General features: G+C 42.6%; 2 protein-coding genes across 4 annotated transcripts in view; both read right to left on the reverse strand.

Annotated features, from left to right (window-relative positions):
• Nucleotides 1-22,983, reverse strand: part of cpne5b (copine Vb) — a gene marked incomplete at both ends in the record, with an annotated part of 280,331 nt that overhangs the window by 69,008 nt on the left and 188,340 nt on the right. For all 3 annotated transcript variants that reach the window (XM_084061233.1, XM_084061232.1, XM_084061231.1), the window contains one exon: nucleotides 2,009-2,112. In XM_084061233.1, the coding sequence (XP_083917359.1) occupies nucleotides 2,009-2,112 (104 nt within the window). The remainder of the gene's footprint in view (nucleotides 1-2,008; nucleotides 2,113-22,983) is intronic.
• On the reverse strand, nucleotides 6,355-7,314 carry LOC311048823 (ribose-phosphate pyrophosphokinase 1-like; the record flags this gene model as incomplete). Its single annotated transcript, XM_084062134.1, has 1 exon — nucleotides 6,355-7,314. One exon carries the CDS (start codon nucleotides 7,312-7,314, stop codon nucleotides 6,355-6,357), a length of 960 nt encoding a protein of 319 aa, XP_083918260.1.

A 22,983-nucleotide genomic window follows, 5' to 3' on the forward strand; every position in this document is an offset into this window, starting at 1 on the left:
TTCATCTCTAAGGCTGTACAAAAAAATGTGGTTGTAATGATTTATAATTCTAATACAAGCGTGAGACTGAGTCAAAAGTGTGTAGCCTACTTTAAAAAAAACACAATTAAAACATTTATTCCTCTTAATCAAACATTTAAATCATACGGGGGGTACTCTGGCTGAACCTGTGAGACAGGGTTCAGCGCTCAGTAAAGAGGTTGAGAGCCCAGCTGTCATTGCATCATGCATATTGCAACTGTGGCTCTGAAGTCAATTCCTCCACAGAGCCATGGTGACTCATCTCACTGCTGAACAGCTGGGATGGGAGGAGGGATTGTGGTAGAATTACATATATTGGTATTATGTTTGGCCTTTATCTGACCTTCACTTCTGCCCAGTGGTGGAAAAGGTACTACTAAATGATTTACTTAAAGTAATACTAGGTAACTTTTTCAATAGAACTAAAGTTAAATTGTATATCTTTTGTGAGTGGCAAATGTTTCACAACACCCACTCCATGAATTTCACCCCCGAAAGCCTTTTATTTATATATTTTCTATTGAACGCTGTCAGGGTGCCTTTCCCGCGAAAATGACGTCATCCGGCCGGAAAATGCACCGGTTTCCTGTTTGGCCAGCGCTAATAACAAAAAGGAAACTCACGCTGTTTTTAAGAGATTGAAGATTTGAAGATCGAAAAACAACAGAAAAAGAAAACACAGCTCACGGTAACTAAAGCTCCACTGGCTAAGAGAAACGATCCACAGATCGTATAAAACAATTAAAAGAACGCTTTTTGAAACGCTTCCGTCTTCCGGTGAAAACAAATGGAATTTTGGGTAACAGAGGAATAAACGAACGGCCTGCAGTGACGGTAATGATTCGCTCCAAGTTTTGATTTACGACAAACAGCAGATATGACGTTTTGACCCTTCTGGTCTTTTATCTGCCTTTTTCAAGTATATGAATTAAGGGTGTGCCGATATATCGCCCCGCGATATATCGCGATACGTTTTCGTGACGATATGTATCGCTTTGGAAAAAAATATATATCGTTTTGAAAAATCGATATTTTTTTTACAATAATAATAATCAGGCATGCAAACAGCCCCGAGGTGAAAAGGGTGACAACATGTTGTTGTTTTTTTTTTTTTTTTTTTAAGATTTGTTTTTGGTAATTTTTTATTGTTTTTCTTGGAGAGGGACAGGGAAAGTAGTCTGACAGGAAGAATGGGGAGAGAGATGGGGGGAAGACATGCAGGAAAGGCCGACGGGAACGGGACGCGAACCCGCGGCACACTGCTATTAAGGATTTTCAACCAGGGTGCCTAGACCGCGACGCCACGGTCTAGGCCAACATGTTGTTGTTTTATCGGGTCAGGTGTCACACTATTGCCCTATTTGGATTCAAAACGGCTATTGTAGCTGAAAAGCTACAAGTTTGCATGTCTGAATAACGCAAAAACAGAATTATTTGTTTGCACATTTGCTTTTTTTCTCCCCCATATATTTTCATAATAAAAAAGTGCGTATCGTATCGTATCAAAATCGTATCGAAGTTGAGAGCCCAATATCGTATCGTATCGTTTCGTGAAATTAGTGTATCGGCACACCCCTAATATGAATATACTTGAAAAAGACAGAAAGGGTCGAAACGTCTTATCTGCTGTTTGTCACAAATACAAACTTGCAGCATTAAAAAAGTGAGTTGTGAGTCCCCGCTTTGTCTACATTTTAAAAGGACGGACAGGGATTCAGATGCAGTCGGTGTTGAAATCTGAAATCAGATAAACCTACAAAAAAATTCAGAGTTGGGGAAAATATGCATAAAGGAACTGAGGTTAAAAATAACGGCCCTGAATCTGCCTCCATTTGCCTCATCATCATCAATCACTGATTGATACATAGATGACAGGGCCTAGCTTCTTCAAAGCTGCTGTCCATTGGCAGTACAGTATACGCTCTCCTTTCAACCTGACACTTCAGAAGATAACTGTGGAATGAGAAGAAGGAGTGGCTCCACTTACGTCCCGTCCTCGTTGCTTCTGTAGAAGACCATGAACGGATCCGACTTGCCAAAGAAGTCTTTCTTGTCCAGCTTGTTGGCACAGAACTGCATGGTGGCACTGTCCTACAAGGGGGCACAGGGACGAGAAGAGCCACACGTTTAGATCAGTGTTTTTTCAACCCTTTTCATATCAAGATCCATTATTTATTCGGCATTTGAGCCACGGAACCACCATTTGATGAGATTTAGACCTCAGACCCAAGATGTAGAATATTTTGTTATCGTTGGATAGGATTTTGTCCAGAATTCCATCCATGCTGTATTGATGTTGGTACCAAAAGGAAAGATAACAGGCAAACATTGATAAAAATAACAATTCTTTAATTAAGTAATGCAGATGTTTAACAATAATTTAACAAGGTCAAAGACCTAAAAAGGGTCCATTTGGTTACCAACTCTACATCATTTAGCTGGGGACCACCTGGCTGGAACCCCCTCACTGGTGGTCCCCGGACCACTGGTTGAGAACCACTGGTTTAGACTATAGTCTGTCTATTGGTAGATCTCACACACAAACCTATATTTGTATGACTCATCACCGTACAATGTATGAATGTTGAATCTTCAGCCACCCTCTCCCACAGTATGAAGACAGTGTCACTGATTACAGTTCATTTAGTAAATGTTTATTTATTATTTTGAGAAGCCAATTACTTTTGTACCCACTTTTTCTACCCAGTTAAGTCGTTATGCAAATTAATTCCTCCCCACACACATTTCTGTGTTGTCACTGTTGTTGTAATCTCTCAAGAACAGATTCAGAGCTGCGCTTGAATCTGTCGGGAGCCGCGTTGAGAACCTATGCACATTGGCTACAAGTGGGCGGGCCTTCAGATCAGGAAGCAGGCCGCGCTTTACCCAATCAAATGTAGTGGGCGGGATTCACATCTGTGCGCTCGCTTCCCACTGGACACAAACCGAAACTAATTTAACAATAGCGTCCTCGGAGCCGACACAACCACGGAAAGATAGTAACATTTTAACTTGTTCTTTCATCATAGAAACAAGTGGGCTTATAACCATCCATGTTCTTTTGGAGAAATGGTGTTCCGTGGAGAAATATGGTTAGTGGGAATGACAACATAGGCGCACCACCGGAAGTGGAGGGCTGAGGGCAGAGACCAAACGCCGGTTTCCAGCCGCATAGGTCTAGTTAATCACCCCCCCCCCCCGGGGTCAAATGCAAAAGTGAAAAACGCTGGGGGTGCTGTTTTTTATTTTTATTTGACGATGGGTTCCCAGATTGCTGTTGTTGTATCCTACTAACTCACCTGCCAGTGAGGAGCCCCCGCCGGGAGGACGTAGGGCCTTCGTCCTACTCCTCCCGCCCAACACTCCCTGCTGCCCCAGCCCGTAGGAGTACAGTACATGCAATGACCAGTATCGCCCTCCTCCCCGCCCGGCTTACCTCCACCGAATATTACAGGCCAACAGTGTTCGCATAGACGCCCGACAAAGGACGGATGCACCACGGCGGATTCGAACCCACATCCTCCGTGGTGGTGGGCAGGGACTTTACCGCTGTGCCACCCCAGCGCCCTATAGTTTATTTTCAAATGCATACATTTCAATTATCCTCAATGCCTCAAACCACTTCAACCCAGTGGTGGAAAGTAACTAAGTACATGTACTCAAGTACTGTAGCCTACTGTACAATTTTAAGGTATTTTTTACTTAACTGGAGTATTTCCAATTTTCTATACTTTTACTTTTACTCCACTACATCTCAGAGACAAATATTGTACTTTTACTCCACTAAAATTATTTGAAAACTTTAGTTACTACTGTAGTTACTTTGTAGATTTAGATTACTATTACAAAACATGCATTAGCAAGCACTTCAGCCCTATATACATTTCAGCTATTTGAAAATAGCCGATCTACAAGCTCACAATGCGTCGCATTGTGAGCTTGTAGATCTACTATTTTCTAATTATTTTTTATGTAACACATTTGAAAACTTGTGAAATGGGACATTCTGCATTATAGAGCACTTTTACTTTTGTATTTTAAGTATATTCTGATACCAATACTTTTGTACTTTTACTCAAGTACATTTTTAATTCCAGACTTTTAATTGTAAGAGAGAAATTCTACATTGCAGTATTGGTTCTTTTACTTAAGTAAAGAATTTGAGTACTTTTTCCACCACTGCTTCTACCATTCTCTACGACTTGAGGCACTCCACACAACACAGCTTTATTGTTATGTTCCTGCAGTCTCCAAATCATAAGGCAAGAAAGCTTTTATGTTCAAATTAAAGCCTTTTCTGATTGGAACAATTTGCAGGCAAATATTCTATCCATATCATCTTTTCATCTGTTCAAAAATGTCTTATGATACGATTTCCTGTACATGTCCATAGCAATTACGTAATCAAAAATAATGAATTATTACGTACAAATTACCTATATTTCATCATAATAACTATAATTAACTATCAACTGTATGCTATGACAACATCGACACTGACAATGATATTTGATTTTGAACATCCATATTTTGCGCTTGCTTGGAGTATAATACTCAGATTTTCTGTTGTGTCTTGTGCTGTGTTTTTGTTTGTTTGACTGTCTGGTTGTTTTTTAGTTTTTTTTGGACCTCCTCAAAAACGAAATGCTACATTTCAAGGGCTTCCTAATAACAAATTCCAAATGGAAATTGAAGTACGCTCTGAGTGTTCAAATAAAGCCTGACATTGTCCATCCATCCCTAAGGTTTGTACTGAACTTGGAAAACAGGCGCTTATTATCCTCTGCAGACAGAAGTGTTGTTGTGGCAGATTCAGCTGTCATGTGTAATTGCTTCCTTAGATAGATTCTGTTTCCATTTGTCTGGCTTTTAGGCACGTCATGATTCTGTGAGTTTCTGCTGTGTGTTTCTGCTATATGTGACGTTAACGTTTGTTTTAACCCATTAAGACCGGGAATGCATCTGTGTCATTTTAAATTTCAACCACTTTGACCATTATTTTATACTTTGGCTATTAAAAACAATAGCAGATATATACAAGCTCATGGCGCGGCACCAAGTGCCACGCTATGACCTTGTGGATCTGAATTTCTTTTTTAATATATATATATTTTAAAGCGAACAGTTGCTACTCAAATCTTTTCTTCTGGGGATTCTACAATTGTCTTTTATGAAAAAACGTATGTTGCTATAATCAGTTGCTCTCACAACATTTTCCCCCACAATTATATGTATTTGGCCGTGGACCCCCATCTTAAAATGCTTTGTTCCAGGGACCCCCAAAAGCAAAGAAATTGAGTTACAAATGTTTGTTCTAAAAATATATTTATATTCAAAGAAAATTATTTTTCAATAATAGCAGATCTACACGCTCATTGCGCGACACTTGTGCCGTGCTATGAGCTTGTAGATCTGTTATTTTTTTGAATAGCCAAAGACTTGGCTATCTTAAAATGACACAGATGCGTTCCCGGACTTAAAGGGTTAATGTTGTTTGCTACTTCTTTATTAGTCGGAAATGTAAACATAACGAGGTACAGTCAGACATGTAGGCTAAAAGGATAACACAAAAAAAGTCCTGGGGACTTTGTTTACATTTAAAGGGATACTACGTAACTTCGCAGATCTGTGTTTGTACACACACACACTCCCCCCTCGCCCCTGTCTTTAATTAGATTAGAGAGAGCACTAACGAGGTTGACACTTTTATGGCCCTATCAATCAACTCAATGCACAACCCCTTTGAAGTTCAAAGGGATCAATTAAGAGCTCCGGCCGAGCCCCCCTCTGCCCCACAGACATTTCAGTCCCTGCAAAGGGAGGAATGTCAACATAAACAGTGGAACAAAACCAAAATACAGCCAGAGGGATGTCTTTCTGCAGGAAAACACACCTGCATAATTATATAGTGGCTGATAGCTGGAAAAAATGCTTGTTCTAAAAATATATATATATTCAAAGAAAATTATTTTTCAATAATAGCAGATCTACACGCTCATTGCGCGACACTCGTGCCGTGCTATGAGCTTGAAGATCTGCTATTTTTTTGAATAGCCAAAGACTTGGCTATCTTAAAATGACACAGATGCGTTCCCGGTCTTAAATTTAGGCTCAAAGTTACCTAGTCTCCCTTTAAGAGGTGAGAAAGGCTTCTATGTCTACAGAGGAACATGGACGAAGAGGTGAGAAAGGCTTCTATGTCTACAGAGGAACATGGACGAAGAAGAGGTGAGAAAGGCTTCTATTTCTACAGAGGAACATGGACGAAGAGGTGAGAAAGGCTTCTATGTCTACAGAGGAACGTGGACGAAGAGGTGAGAAAGGCTTCTATGTCTACAGAGGAACATGGACGAAGAGGTGCGACACAGACTCTCCGTTGTGCGTCCTCCTGATGGCCTCTGCCAGCATGACGGAGATGTCCATCACCTGGATCTTGGGACAGTCGTTCACGTTGTCGTCCTGGGGCACGGTGTTGGTGACCACCACGGCCTCCAGGAGGCTGGCCTGGTTGAGGCGGGCCACGGCCGGGCCCGAGAGCACGCCGTGCGTCACCATCACGTACACCTTGGCGGCGCCGGCCTGCGCAAGCTTGTCGGCGGCGTGGCAGATGGTGCCGCACGTGTCGGCCATGTCGTCCACCAGCACGGCCACGCGGCCCGCCACGTCGCCCACCAGCACCATGCGCTCCACCTCGTTGGCCCGCTTCCTGTCCTTGTGGATCAGAGCGAAGTCCACGTTCAGGCTGTCGGCGATGGACGTCACCCGCTTGGCCCCGCCCGCGTCCGGAGACACCACCACGCAGGAGCGCCACTCGGCCACGTTCTCCCGGATCCACTTCAGCACCACGGGCTCGGCGTACAGGTTGTCCACGGGGATGTCGAAGAAGCCCTGGATCTGCGAGGCGTGCAGGTCCATGGTGATGATGTGGTCGGCGCCGGCCCCGGACAGCATGTTGGCCACCAGTTTGGCGGTGATGGGTGCGCGGCTCTTGTCCTTCTTGTCCTGCCGGGCGTACGGGAAGCAGGGCACGACGGCCGTCACCCGCGAGGCCGAGGCGATCTTGCAGGCGTGGATCATGATGAGCAGCTCCATCAGGTGGTCGTTGATCTGCCCGCAGCCGCTCTGCACGATGTACACGTCCTCCTCGCGCACGCTCTCGCCGATCTCCACGCACGTCTCTCCGTTGCTGAACTTCTTGGTGACCACCTTGCCCAGCTCCAGGCCCAGGCGGTCCGAAATCCTCCGGGCGAGGTCCGGGTGGGAGCTGCCGCTGAAGAGCTTGATGTTACGCATCTTTTCTTTTCAAGGGCCGAGAAAGCTTGGCGATTCCGATATGGCGGGATAAGGAACAGTGCACGGAAAAGCGTTTACGCTGACAGACGAACGGACGGGAGAACGTTACGACACTTTTATATCGGACTTTGTGTGACGTCACTCATATTATGATGTCATAGTCTATGACGTCACTCTTACAGTATATGATGTCATAGTTTATGATATCACATATGCTTCATTCTGATCAGAGTATCACTCATCATTACTTGGAGGCCAGACTATGACATCATACTGAGGAATTGAGGGATCACCATATATGGGCATAAAAGGGACACAGACAGTGGTCTCCACATATGCCCATATATGGAATCTAATCATTTTTTTCATTAATCCATGCATAGGCGAAAGGATTGGGTGTAGATGTAAAAAGAGCACACCAAGTACCCTGCAACTCAGGTCCGTTTTGCTAATTATAAAGCAGTGTTTCTCAAAGTGGGGTCCGGGAACCCCCAGTGGTCCTTGAGAATGTTGAAGGGGGTCCCCAACACTTTGAGAAATAATACCACATCTACAAGCTCACAATGCGTCCTGATTCGGTGTGAACTTGTAGATCTGCGATTCGTGTACAAATAAATAAAAATTGTTTGAAATGGCCAAACCTGCCTTCCGATGATGTCACTGGTAGGCAGGTTTCTGGACTGTCCACAGACCACCAATGAGAAACAGGGGCTGATTTATCAATGGAACGTAGAAACCAGCGTAAATTAGGATTCTTGTCCTTTTCATTTGGGGAGAAAAACTAAAACAAACTGGTCTGTTCTTTTCTTAATTAGGATCTATATGAGGCTTTATGTTGGATATACAACTCCAATGAACCAAAAAATATACGTATATATATTTCTCACTTTTAACCCCACCCACCACTTTTATCTTCCATTACATTATACAATAAGCAGAGCAACAGAATGCATAATATTACACCATTATGAGAGGCAATATCATCTAATGAAATGCCACTTCTCATCTCTTTCAGAGGCTGGCTGTGTGTGTGTGTGTGTGTGTGTGTGTGTGTGTGTGTGTGTGTGTGTGTGTGTGTGTGTGTGTGTGTGTGTGTGTGTGTGTGTGTGTGCGTGCATGCTCTGTTTATTTTGGTGTAATTTGAATAGCTCAGTGCGTGTGCATGTGCGTCAGTGCGTGTGTAGGAATATGGGGGTGCTTGTTAGGAAAACAAGCCAGGCACTTGGCAGAGTAGCACACACACACACACACACACACACACACACACACACACACACACACACACACACACACACACACACACACACACACACACACACACACACACACACACACACACACACACACACACACACACACACACACAGAGCAGTAAAGCAGCTGCATTCATCAGAGGGCTTTATCAGGAGATAACTCTGTCACATTATAACGTCTCTGTCGGGCGGAGACCTTGTATGTCCAAAACTGTTCCTTTTTTCATTATGATAAAATGTAAAATAGCAGATCTACAAGCTAACAACGTCTCACTTTGCGACGCGTCGTGAGCTTGTAGATCTGCTATTTTTCACTATTGCAGTAGTGGTGCGACACTCTTGTATGATGAAGTAGGGCATTAATTCGCGCTAAAACATAAAAACATGAAACGTGGATACACGAGGTTTCTGTCCGACAGCAACGATAAGCTACTTTAAGCTCTCACACTGTGCCTGCAAGGCACCGGAAAATGAGACAAGTGAAGGTGATTAGAGGTGGTTCATGTACATTAGCATAGTTTTGTGGGTTTTTATATCGAAACCAACAACAGAGAAGCAACAAGAGCTGCTCTCTGCTTCAAACTCGCCACATGTATACATATCGCCAAGGACCCGAGGGAGTGCGGTGCCGCCAAGGACCCCCAGTTTGTATTCATTAGGCAATGACCCTCATACCTCTAAGAATGGACCCTTACGGTCCATTAAAAAATTGTTGTAACTCAAGTGATGAGAAACTACTTTAACAACGACAGTGGTGAATGAAAATAGTTATACTGTAGTTATACATTATAGCAGGGGTCTTCAACGTTTTCAGGCCAAGGACCCCCTAGCTGACAGAGAGATGACCCCCTCTATATTGTATAACATTTTGTTTCAGATAAAACTTTTTTTGTTTACTTGATCTGCTCTTTTTTTCCCTCTACACCTATACCTCTTTGCCAAAAATAGACAATCTGCTATTTTTGGCTAAAGTTCTGCTCAGGAAAAGGGATGCTACGGTTCAAGTGGTTCATGTAAAACATAAACATCATATCACACAAAGATTTGGCGGACCCCCTGTAGTAACTCTGAGGACCCCCTAGGGTCACGGACCCCCTGTTGAAGACCCCTGCATTATAGTGCTTGGTGTTGTATTATACACCTCCTTCATGATCAACGGGGGGAGATGGAGAGCGAGAGTGTGAACAGTTTGAAGAACCACGTGGTGTGTGTGTGTGTGTGTGTGTGTGTGCGCGCGCGCGCGCGTGCGAGCACGTCACTGAGGTCTTTGTCATGGACCATGCACACAGACACTGTGGCGAGGCAGCACCTGTATCACCTGCAGACAGCTGAGGAAATTAAAAGTCTCACAGAAAGACCCTGCAAATCCATCTACTCTGCTATACAACACAGCTTCATTCTGACAGGGGGCTATCGCCATTTGGTACAGGAATAGCCCCTCCCTCCCCCGGGACCAGCCAGCCTTGCAGAGAGAGAGGGTGATGGTGGTGAGCTCAGCCGAGGAGCGCACCACAGGGACTTCACTCCCCTCGTATCCCCTCCCTGCAGGAGTCCTGGTACTCCAGGAGGTGTCTGACTGAGCAGAAAGCAGTCCAGCAATTGGACTGTTTGTGCCGCTGTGGTCATCAGGTAAACTCCTGCGCCGCTGTCACAAAGCCACTTGACTAACAGAGAGACACACAGGAAGAGCTTTTCCATATATAGCTCAGACTGTCAGTCACCTGAGCAATAGCCTCGGGAACCCATGCGTTTTTGTTTTTGTTTTTGTGTCAAAACCTGAGCAATGACCAAAATGCCAAGTCAACTGCTTTTAACCTGTAAATACTCTAACCTGAAAATTCGATTCCCGCCGGGGAATAATGAAAGGGCCTACTCTGTGTGGAGTTTGCATGTTCTCCGCGTGTCTCCTAGGGTAGTTAATACCCTCACAAAAACATGTAGTAATCCTGGTCGCTATACCGCCTCCCCAATGACAGCCGGGTGGGGAAGGGAACTGGAGGGGAAGGGAACTGGTTGGAATAACGTGTTCCTTCCATGCACTACGTCCTACCGGGGAAACTCCCCCCTGTCAGGTGACAAGAAGGTCAGTTGGCTCTCATGCATTGAAGGAGGCATGAGCTCGGCCCTGGCCTCCCTAGGCTGTGGGGGACTGGTGTAGCGCCCAGGATCACTTAGGAAATTGGCACCGGGTGAAAAAAATGGGTTACAAAAATCGCGGGATAAAAATGTAGGGGAAAAAAAAAAAACTACTAGTGTAGTGGAAAAAACGGCACTCCAAAATAAAGGATGCAAGCCACTTTTTTTTTATTTGATTTAAGTTATATGTATAGCTGAGCACCCATACTGCCTAAACTAAAAAGGCATCCAGAGGAAGCAAACCTGCTATTCTTTTTTACCAGTATATTGGGATTCTATATCTATAGTTCAGAATTGCAATAGTTCACCACATAACATTCAATTGTGTTTGCACTAGTGTTGATTTTGACAGCACATTTTGATGTAGTTTTAGTCATAGTCTTTTGAATCAAATTCTATTTAGTTTTAGTCATATTTTAGTCATCTGAAATGTTTTAGTTTTTGTCTAGTTTCAGTCGACAAAATATCATAAGATTATATCTACAGAAATTAAATCTACAGTTGATTTAGTCGACTACAATGTATTGTGGCGGTGCCTTGATGGCGTAGTAATGGCTGATTTTACACTCGGTTGCATGCTGAAAATAGCAGATCTACAAGCTCACAACGCGTCGCAGCGCGACACACCCTAGCGCAACAAAACATAAAATGACTTGTCTTTTAGTTCTACTGTATCTCTTCTCCACTAGTCTCTCTCTCACATTTTAGTCTAGTTTTTATTTGTTGACGACATTGTCAATATATTTAGTCTTAGTTTTAGTCATCACATCTTAGTTTTTAATTAGTTTTGTCAGTGAAAAAAGGTGGTCGACCAACATTTTTCGTCACAGTTTTAGTCGGCAAAATCAACACTGGTTTGCACTATGTGGCCATCCTGCTGCTGCATGCATTGTATATTCCCCAGTTGCTACTGTATAATGTATTGTCCCATTTATATTCCGTATATTGTCCTCTGAATGCAAGCAGAATTGGGGGAGAAGTGGGACTGAGTACCCGTGGCCCCAACGGGGGGGGCTGAATAAATCGGTTTTGTCCAAAATAATGGAGTCATTCTGTAGCTCCTCTCGCCCCACATAATGGTTTAGTCGGCCACTGTGCTGCTATAGGGTTTATCATGAATAAAATAAAATCATTTTATTTATAATAACACATTTCATATACAGCAAGTGCAACCCAATGCGCTTCACAGATGAAAAAGCATTTTAAAAACATTAATGAAAGGAAAAAGGACAATTACGTTTTGTAAGAAAACACAAAGGGGAAATGTAAAAGAAAATGCAATAGGAGTAATGCTAAAACCTAGGTAAAGGCAATGCTTAAAAGATGTGTCTTAAGATTTCTTTTAAAACTGTCCATGGATTCAGAGAGCCGCTGACTGGGATCAATGGAAACGCATGCGTGCATGTACAGTTTATGTGTGTTGAAATCAGGGGCGCAGCCATGGGTGGGCATGGGTGCCCACCCATATGGAAAGCTGGCCCACCCAATCGATTTTTGGGGGGGAAATTATTATTATTATTTTTTTTATAATTTCTTTTTGATAATAAATCGGTAAAATCAGGCAAAAATAAGAATTAAATAACATAACTCTAACCTAATCCTAACCCCCCAAAAAAAGTTAAAAAAAAAACAAAAAAAAGTATCAAAATCCGCCCCAAAAACGCGTGTGCGCATGGGTCGGGGACGCACGCATGCACGCACGCACGCGCATCGCGTGCGTGCGTGCATGCGTGCCGTGCCCACCCGCTCCCGCCTAGGCCCAGCATATAATAGCGTTCTGGCTGCACCACTGGTTGAAATCACCTGATAAAAGTAGGCACATTTATGAAAAATATGCATACAGTAAATGGATAGCAGGCTGTTCACATGGTGCTGCCGTGCGTAAAGCCAGTTGACGTACCGACACTTTTCCTAAATGATTCTCTAACACAGCTCTAATGATACAGTGGAGTGACTGCTGATGCTGTGGCAGCACCACCACTATGTCTTTCCCCTAGAAAATGAATTCAAGATGTCAAAACAGAAAAAGAAAAGGAAAGGGAAAGAAAGCAAACTGAGGGGAAAACAACTCCTCCTTGCTCATTTCTTTCAAAAGAAAAGGTGAGCAGAGAGCAGAACTAAAACAGTTGGAAAAGGGTTTCATCTAATATCTCTTCAAGGTTGTTTAAATTGAAGGCAGTCAGGCAAACAAATTCAACTTCAATCTGCACTTCATTTCTCACATAACACGCATAAAAGTGTGAGTGAAATATTCAGTGGATGTTTTTTCAGAGGTTTGACACGAATGAACAGTTGCTGGACACTAGGGCTACAGTCCATGCAGGCTATACAGACAGATCAAGAATCTGCCTTGTGGGCAGTGGTGGAAAGTCATTAATGACATTTACTGAAGTACTATACTTAAGTCAAATGTTGAGCTAGTTTTACTTTACTTGAGTATTTCCAATTTTCAATACTTTTACTTCTACTCCACTACATCTCAAATATTGTACTTTTTACTCCACTACAATTATTTGAAAATGTACAAGTTATTTTTTAGATTTGAATTATTATTAACCACTTCTATTTAAACTGTGACTATTTGAAAAAAGCCGCGTCGTGACGCATTCTGAGCTTGTAGATCTGCTATTTTCAAAAGATTTTAATACATTTATACCTTGTGAAACAGGACATTCTGCACAATGAGTAGGCTACTTTTACTTTTGGTACTTTAAAGACGGGGACCCTCAAGGTTTCAGCCTCCAGGTAGAAACTCAAAATAGTCAGAGAAGACATAAAACACCATACAAACACCACCAGGGGGCTTAATGAAGTTCTATCAACCTCATAGACACATAGAAAAACAGAAAAAGTGCAAAACCATGGCACCACCTCTTTAAGTATATTTTGATGCCAATACTTTTGCATTTTTACTCAAGTAAATGTTGATTACCTAGGACTTTTACTTCTACATTGCAGTATTGATACTTTTACTTATAGTTAAAAAAAAAAAATACTTTTTCCACCACTGCTTCTGTGGGGGTGCCTCCCTCCACTGCAGACGAGGAGGAGGAGACAGTTGTAGATGGATGGATTGTATTAGACCTCCTGCATGCTGGCACAAAGAGCTGTCTGCTCTTTGTGCCAGGAGGAGCTCCAGTGGAGAGAGGAGATGGACCCGTATTGATTTCACCCACCACCTCCGTGTCAGAGTCAAGACAGAAACATCCAGCAGGAGGATGGCTCGTTTTTAGAGCTCTATGCAGCAGTGAGGTAGTGGTGGGAAAAAAAGTTCCATTTCAGTGAACGAACGATTTCGTTCACGTTCACGGCAACGATTCGTTCAAATGATTCGTTCACGTTCTCGTTCAGTAGCGCTATTTTCTAGTGTTCAAAATGTACTCGAGTAAAAGTATTGGCATCAAAATATACACTTAAAGAACCAAAAGTAAAAGTGCTAACATATTTGAAAATAGCAGATCTAAAAGCTCACAACGCGTCGCGAAAATATAGGGCTAAAGTGGTTAATGTATTTTTTATAATGTGTGTAAAACACCATCGCGGGAGCGTTTTTTTTTTTAAGTCGCGCGTGAACGTAACAGTTTCAGAAAGTGAACGAGCTCGTTCGCGTTCACGGCAAATGAACTAGTTCTTTTGAACGAATCGATCATGAACGACACATCACTACTATGCAGCAGTGAGGTTGTCTCCTTTTTGGTGATTCATTTTGAGAGCCATCTGGCAGCAATTTGTTAGCATATTTCTTTCTCCAGATTTTTGTTTATGCACTATATTTAGGGTCAGGATTTAGGTTCACAGCGTTGCTGCTGTTTTCTTTATTTAATCACCAATGTAGAACGTTTTATTTTTGTTGTGGCCAAGCGGCCAGGTGTATGGCCGAACTCACACATTTGTATGAGTCCCTGGTACCTCTCGCCCTTTACAAAAGGCACATGATGGTTTAGTCGGCCACAGTATCACCCACCTCTTCAGGAAACACTACCCTTCCTCTTTGCCTGGCCTGCTTGTTGTTAACTAGTTGTACAAACTCTTGTTTTATTGTTGTATTGTTTTATTGGATCTTGTTTAGTCAATACACTTATTTGTTTTAGCTCGTGCTCATTTGATTTAGCTATTTATCTCATCTGTTTAAGAAAGTAGGTAGCTGATATATTACACCTTTACCTTAGCGCTAGGTATACTCTTGGTTGCTTGTTTTTGCAGGAAATGTACTAAGACTTCTGGTGATTAGTAGTTTCGTTCCCTACCTATGTTGAATGCACTTATTGTAAGTCGCTTTGGATAAAAGCGTCTGCTAAATGACTGTAATGTAATGTAATCAAGGGTTGGATTGGTTTGGGGGGAAGGTAAGTAAGTATCTGTGACAATGGGACATGCTAGCGTTATGTCCAGGGGGTGTATGTACTTGTATATCAAGATGCATCACCAAACAGGAGATACAGTATAGGCTCCTGGCCTATAGGGCACATGGCTCAGGAACCAATGGTTCTACAATTATTTCATAGCTGACCTCTGTGGCCGGCAGATGCCAGAAATAGTCCCTTGGTCCGCACGGTAATACTGCTGTACGTGATGGGGAAATATTATCTATTTGTGTATCATGTCTTATCATGTCATTATTTCAAAACTTCCCCAATGCCAAGTCCTCCTATTAATTAGCATAGAGTGTCTAAGTGGGGTGCCATGTCATTATTCCGACATCCCATTATTCCATGATCCCATTGGTCCGACTGGTCCCATTATAACTAACCCTATCCCTAACCCTAACCCTAACCTAATGGTCGGAATAATGGGATGTCGTAATGGTGGTCCCGGACCACTGGTTGAGAACCACTGCCCTTAAGCAACTATAGTCATCCAACTATGGTCATCAAAAGCCAAATATCAGCTGCTGTTAAGGTTGTCACAATGGATGCTATAGCATTTACTGTACACTACAGTATATACAGTATAGGTCCATTAACGGACAGACATATTACATCATCTCTGCTTTGGGGGTTTTCTTGTTTTGTTTGGGGGGGGAAAAGTAATGAAAATGTTGCCTCTTGCTCTAATAAAAACAATTTTAAAAGTGTCTTCACCTGAAGACGGAGTGTCCTAGAGTTTTCATTCGTTGATAGTCTGTAGCTATACCACTGGGGGATAGGGGGGATTGCATATCAAGGACTTCTTGGGAGTGTTTTGCTTCCTCCTAAACGTTTATATTTTTTTTACTCCTATACGGTAATATAGCTGGGGGACAGCACCATACAGTAATATGGCTGGGGGCAGGGTTGCCAGATCTGCTTATTATAATTTCCCCGCAAGATTTTATTTGAAAATAGCCGGTCTACAAAAATAGCAGATCTACAAGCTCACAACGCGTCGCAATGCGACGCGTTGTGAGCTTGTAGATCTGCTATTTTCAAATAGCTGATGTATATGTTAAAGTGCTCATGTAGCCCATAGTCACTTCTTCTGGGCTGGTTTTCCTAGACCTGGTTGCTTGTTTCTCTCACAGAATCTGGCAACACTGGCTGGGGGACAGCACTCGCCTAATCTAAGCTTCCGTATAGAAATGCTGTATGTAGGATTCTCAAATAGCACATTATAATTTTAGAAACTCATTAAAACTTCACAAACCCGCAAATACAGTAACATCACAGACCGATTTCCTTTGGGAACGGCGCATCACTACATTTGCTGTTCAAAGGTTTCACATAAAATCTGAAATGAAAGCTTCCACATTTACGATTTACTCCAATAAATACACAAGTGCTGCTTACGTACTGGAGCTGCAGCTTGTAACGGCACATTTGTGCTTCCAATTGCTAGAATTATGTTGTGCTATTATTATGTTGTTTAATCATTACCCTGGCATACATTTATCCTAAACTCCTTTACTGTACAACAATACCAGCATTGAACAAATGGTGTACCTGCTGAGATAAAATTGTTCTGCGACAAAAACTCACAGCGACCATAAACAAGCCCTACCGTATACTGCACATGTACTATTAATGAATCAAAGAACAGATGCACTGAGATTTCATCTCTCTCTCTGTGTGTGTGTGTGTGTGTGTGTGTGTGTGTGTGTGTGTGTGTGTGTGTGTGTGTGTGTGTGTGTGTGTGTGTGTGTGTGTGTGTGTGTGTGTGTCTGTCAGTGGTGTAAAGTACATGTAACTAAGTAAGTACATTTACTCAAGTACTGAGTTTAAGTACAATTTTGAGGTCGTTTTTGCTTTACTGGAGTATTTCCAATTTTCAGTACTTTTACTTTTACTTTTACATCTCAGAGGAAAATATTGTACTTTTACTCGACTCGAAAAAAAAAAAAAATATTCTATTTTATTTTTTTATGCATGGCCAGGGACCACCTGCAATACCTCCGCGGATCACCAGTGGTCGTCCGCGGACCACCGGTTGAAAACCCCTGACGTAGTACCTGCGCCAGCAGTAGTTATTTTGTATACTATTCATCCATGATGAATCGTGAAAGAACTACAACGCAATAAGCGCTTCTCGATGGCGTCACATCCGGTCTCGCCAAGATCCCGCCCTTAGCAGTACTTTTGTACTTATTTACTCAAGTAAATTTTGAATTCCGGGCATTTACTTGTAACAGAGTATTTAGCCATTACAGTATTGATAAGTTTACTTGAGTAAAGAAATGCTCTCCTTTATCAAACAGACCTGATCGTGCACTTTCTTTGGCAGTTATTCATTACCAAACTCAGCGCCAAACCCCCAAAAATAAGTCACCCTGTTTCACCCCGTATAGCCCTTCCTCTTTCACCATGATCACTCCATCCTCTTAGCTGTCAGCTCTGCCCTGTGCCAACCAGGTCTATAATAGAGAGAGGGCCTGACTCATCCTCTCAGAGACAGACAGGAGCTTACAGGCTAATCTCAGAGACACAGTGGAGTTCATTATGTGGAGGAGCTGAAGAAGAAACAGTGGGTTATGTTGCTGCATGTCGCTGGTTGGTTGCCCCGGGGCCCCGGGGCTCTAACACTGGACAGCCTCCTCCGCCCGCACCGCCACTGCTAATGACGGCGTAATGGCTTTTTAATGTGCCACCGTCCTAGTATAGCCTGGTGTCTGGGTGGGTGCCAAGCCGCAAATCGGGTTAGTTTTGGTGATTGGATAATAAGCGGGAGTGTGCGGGGCAGGCTGTGTGTTTGTGTGCACGTATACGTACTGTATACACAGAAAGGGCTTGTTTTAACCTATTCAATCCGGCAATGCATCTGTGTCATTTTAGATTTGAGCTATATGCATTATTTTATACTTTGGCTATTCAAAACTAGCAGATCTACAAGCTCGTAGCGCTTGAACATTATTTTGTGCAAATCATTGAATACATGTATTTTTTTAAATAACATTTTCAACTCAAATCTTTGTTTCTGGGGGTCCCTGGAGCAACGTATTTTGATGGGGATCGGAGGCCAAAAACATAATTCAGGGTGGTCCTTGACATGAAAAAGTTTGAGAACCACTGATATAGCAACACACATTTTCTTTCAAAAAACTGTTAGGATTTAGAAGACATTTTGTATAGATATGCACGTACATTTCATGATTTAAAAAAAGAAAGCCAAATAAATCTTAAAATGACAAAGATGCGTTCCCGGTTCGGATGGGTTAATGTCTTCTGATTTGGTTGTGTGCACGTGCGTGCGTGCATGCATGCCTTCTAGCACACCAGCCTGCCTAACTATGTCATTAGCACACACTGCCAGGCATGGTACCGCGTGCGTGCGTGCGTGCGTGCGTGTGTGTCCTCACAGACTGCTCTCTCTATGAGTCCTGGAGCCCCATGAGCGTTCCTCAGAGAACAGCTCTCGCTGCAGAGCCCTGGAGCTCTGAGTCTGAACACTGCGTGTCCTCACACACACTGCTAAGTACGGAGCCCCGGGGAGGCCATTGACAAAAAACAAAAAAAAGAAATAGTGGCCACAAAATACTTATTTTTCCTGTCAATGGCTTCTCCGGGGCTCTGTAGCTCTGAGCCCTGGAGCTCTGAACACTGTGTGTGTCCAAATACTATTGGACACAAAAGTCAGAGCTGAGCGTGCTCTAGAATAGATAGTATAGATTATGTTTGTTTATGTTTATTAAAGGATCCCCCATTAGAGACACATGAATGAGCCTCTAGTCGTCCTGGGCAACACTGTCTCACTCCCCAAAAGGCATATTGTGACTTAGTGACTTAGTGACATACTGTGACGGCGTTTTTGACAATCTGACAACAAAACGGTTAAAACGTCTGAGGCGCGCCGTCTCAAGCGGACTTGAGCCATGGGAGGCACCGCCAAGCAAGCTAAAGCGAGCCAGTCACCGTGCCGAGCGTTGTGAACAGGGGCGTCACGGCCATTCACTGTGCATACGATGCGACACCCTCACTCTCACAGATCCATGATTTACCCCCCACTTTTTGAAAAAATAAAAAACATATATTTTTTTGATAATAAATCAGTAAAATCAGGCAAAAATTTAAATTAAATAACCTAACCCTAACCCTAAAACCGAAATAAAGTAACCAAAACACGAAAAAAAACAAAATCCGCCCCAAAAACGCAAAATTTTGAAAATACAGAATTTGTTTACATTTGACAGTTACAAATGTTTTTCACACTTTTTCAAAAATAGCAGATCTACAAGCTCATAGCGCGGCACTCGGTGCCGCGCTATGAGCTTGTATATCTGCTATTTTTGAATAGCCAAAGTGTAAAGTAAGGGGTATAGTCCACCGAAAGTCCATCCTTCTGAGAGCCCGTGACGTCCCTGGTTGTGTTGTCCGCTTTGAGCCGACACAGCGCCGCCCGAGTTATGTCACAAATCGTGAATCATATATTCCCCGAAAGTCGTATTCTGACTTTTTTGCGCCCCCAAAAAGTCAAAATATGACTTTTTTTTGTGAGACAGCGTTGTCCTGGGGTCCTGAACAAAGTAAATACAATAGAGATGTACAAAAACAGTCCACACTCACAAGGTGAATGTTTTTTTATTTTCAATTTTACCGCAGCAGCAGTCATGCCAATTGGACAAGTGTGGGCTATTCACTCTTTATCAGTGTTTTTGCCCGTGCGCGTCCTGACACACTGCTCCTAGCCCTGGAGCCCAGAGCATTGTCGATGAATTGAGTACAAAGGACCTCAATGGAAACAAGCCATAGGCTTTCTTGGGTTTAAAATCCTCTCAACAGACCTTGTATTGAACTGCACTTCCCTGTGCTTGTCTTTGCAAATTGTTAATATATACTGTTATTATATCAATCAATCAGCACTATGAGCGTCCACTCTCAGTTATAAAAATGGTCCATTTATATAGTGCCATTATCCAACGTGCAGTACATTCACCAATACATTCACACTCCAACAGCAGAGGAAAGCAAGCAAGGCACCGTACCACCCTGCTCATCGGGAGCAATTATAGGGGTTGCTCAAGGACACTTCAACACCAACTCTGGGGGAGCCCGGGATTGAACTGGGAACCTTCCGATTCCCAAGCGGCCGCTTTACCCCCTGAGCCACTGCCGCCCCCTAGTTACACTTACAGTATTTGCGTGTCAGTGTCGCGTGTCGAAAATACCAGATCTACGCGCTCTGAGCTTGTAGATCTGCTATGTTTGATGCATGACATCGACGCGCAACTCCACCGTGTGTGTCTTTGTCTGTGTCTGTCTTGCCAACCAAGAACTTGAGAAATGGGACAAACACCAAACCGAGACTCGCAGAGCGAGGAACTCTGCAAATCCATCCTCCACACCCAACGGAAAACAACAAACAATGCTTGCAGGGCAGAACTAGGACGATACCCACTCATTATCAAAGCAAAGAGGAGAGCACTTAAATTGTATAACCACCTAAAAGAAAGCAACCCAGACACGCTCCATAACATAGCCCTCAACCAAAGAGAACACCTACAGGGATGCAGGGATGCCTCCTTAGCGAGCTGGTCCAGGGACTATGTGCACAAACGCAAGCACAACTAACAGGCGGAAAACCCTTTGGACTTGACCAGATTATAAGAAAACAAAAAGAAAGCTACCTGACATAAGAGACAACCCAAAACCAAAGTAAAATGGAATGCTATCTTGCACTAAAAAGAGAATATACATTGGCAGAATACCTGAGCTTTTCAAATTAAGTCACTGACCGTGAGCAGTCTTTACTGTGAGCACCCCCCCCCCCCCCCCCCCCGTAATGTTATGCCCTACTTGTGAGCGTATAGATTATTTTTTTTAGGTGCAACTGAAAGTCTGCCTGTGGGTTTTATAAACATCAAACCAATGCAAAGTAGGTATTAACAGGAGCTCTTGCCTAAATAAAACATTGGACTCATTGAAGCACGCAGGTTCTTTTTTCCCCTTGTTCTTTTTGATTATTATTACAAAGCATACATTAACCACTTCCCTATATACATTTTGGCAATTTGAAATTAGCCAATCTACAAGCTTACAATGCATTGTGAGCTTGTAGATCTGCTATTTTCAAAATATATTTTTTTACACATTTTATACATTTGAAAACTTGTGAAATGGGACATTCCAAACAATGAGTACTTTCTACTTTTGATACTTTAAGTACATTTTCATACCAATACTTTTGTACTGTTACTGAAGTAAATTTTGAATTCCGAGTATTTCTACATTGCAGTATTGATACTTTTACTTAAGTAAAAAAAATGTGAATACTTTTTCCACCACTGTGGAAGGGGTCCACCCAGCAGAACCTCTGCAGTGCTGCACGGCATATTAAAGTGTTTATGGGGAGGGGAATGCGCCGGCTCCATTAAATATGCATCCGATCTTCTCCTCATTAAAGTCCTGTGACACGAACACACAGCCTCGTTAAGGCCTAATATGGGGAATGAGTGTATCAATATTTAATAAGGAGGCCGGCCAGGTGGGGACACTTGCAAATACTTGAGGGACTAATGGATGTCACAGTGTGTGTGTGTGTGTGTGTGTGTGTGTGTGTGTGTGTGTGTGTGTGTGTGTGTGTGTGTGTGTGTGTGTGTGTGTGTGTGCGTGCGTGCGTGCGTGCGTGCGTGTGTGCGTGCGTGTGTGTGTGCGTGCGCACACATGCGCACACGTGTGCAAGTGCGTGTGTGTCCACAGCAGAAGAAATGGCTGAATAGAACCCTATCTCCAACTGAATGGAGATAGCAATATTAGCAATTAATGGACTCCCCAAGCTCCAGTGCATTCACTCATGTAATTAAAATAATTTGATGGACTTTTATTTCTCCAGTTTAATCAAGAACTGTAGCCTACGTCTCTTACAAGCAAGAAAGCATAGCAGATGTAATTTACTCAAGTACTGTGCATTTTTGAGAAACTTTCACTTTACTTGATTATTTCTATTTTTGTTACTTTATACTTCTACTTCCACTACATCTCAGAGGTAAATATTGTACTTTTTACCCCACTACATGTGTAAACTTTAGTTTCTAGTTTCTCATTATTTCAAAACATACACTACACACTTCCGGTAGGAGACACAAAGATTCAACTTTCCCATCAGCATCTCTCCATCAGTCATCAATTATTGGCTTAGGAATGCGACAAGAACTACATCTCCCTGAATTCAAGGCTTCATGGGGTGTGTAATTGATAGAAAATAATGTTTTTTTGGGTGAGCTATCCCTTTAAGTATATTTTGATGTGAGTAGTTTTGTAGTTTTGTACTAGTTTTGATGTGAGTAGTTTCTTACTCAAGTAAGATTTTGAAAACAAACAAGCCAGTAACAGAGTGTTTACATTGTGGTTTTATATATTACTATACCAGAACTTCTTCCACCACTGACAGTAAGTATACAGGCCATCTCTCAGAAGGTATAATGAAGGCAGAAAGGAGGAGGACAGGACGATAGAAGACAGAATTAATAAAAGAAGACAGAAGTGACACATCAGCGCCACTTCTGGCTAACCAGGTCCTTAATCCATGTAGACCGGGAACGCATCTGTGTCATTTTAACATTTCTTTAGCTATTCAAAAATAGCAGATATACAAGCTCATATATATATGAGAGACACGCTACGAGCTTGTAGATCTGCTATTTATTTTTTTTTTATCTTGAAAATGTTTATATAATATATATATTTTTAAAGCGAACATTTGTATCTTCTTTGCTTCTGGGGGGTCCCTGGAATAAAATATTTTGAGATGGGGGTCCGCGACCAAATACATAATAAATACATATCTAAGTATGTTGCTATATCAGTGGTGCTCCAACTTTTCCAAGTCAAGGACCCCCAACATTTTTCGAAACTCAAATCTTTGCTTCTGGGGG

Source organism: Gymnoscopelus microlampas (assembly GCF_963454915.1).
Source record: "Gymnoscopelus microlampas genome assembly, chromosome: 7".
NCBI lineage: Eukaryota > Metazoa > Chordata > Actinopteri > Myctophiformes > Myctophidae > Gymnoscopelus > Gymnoscopelus microlampas.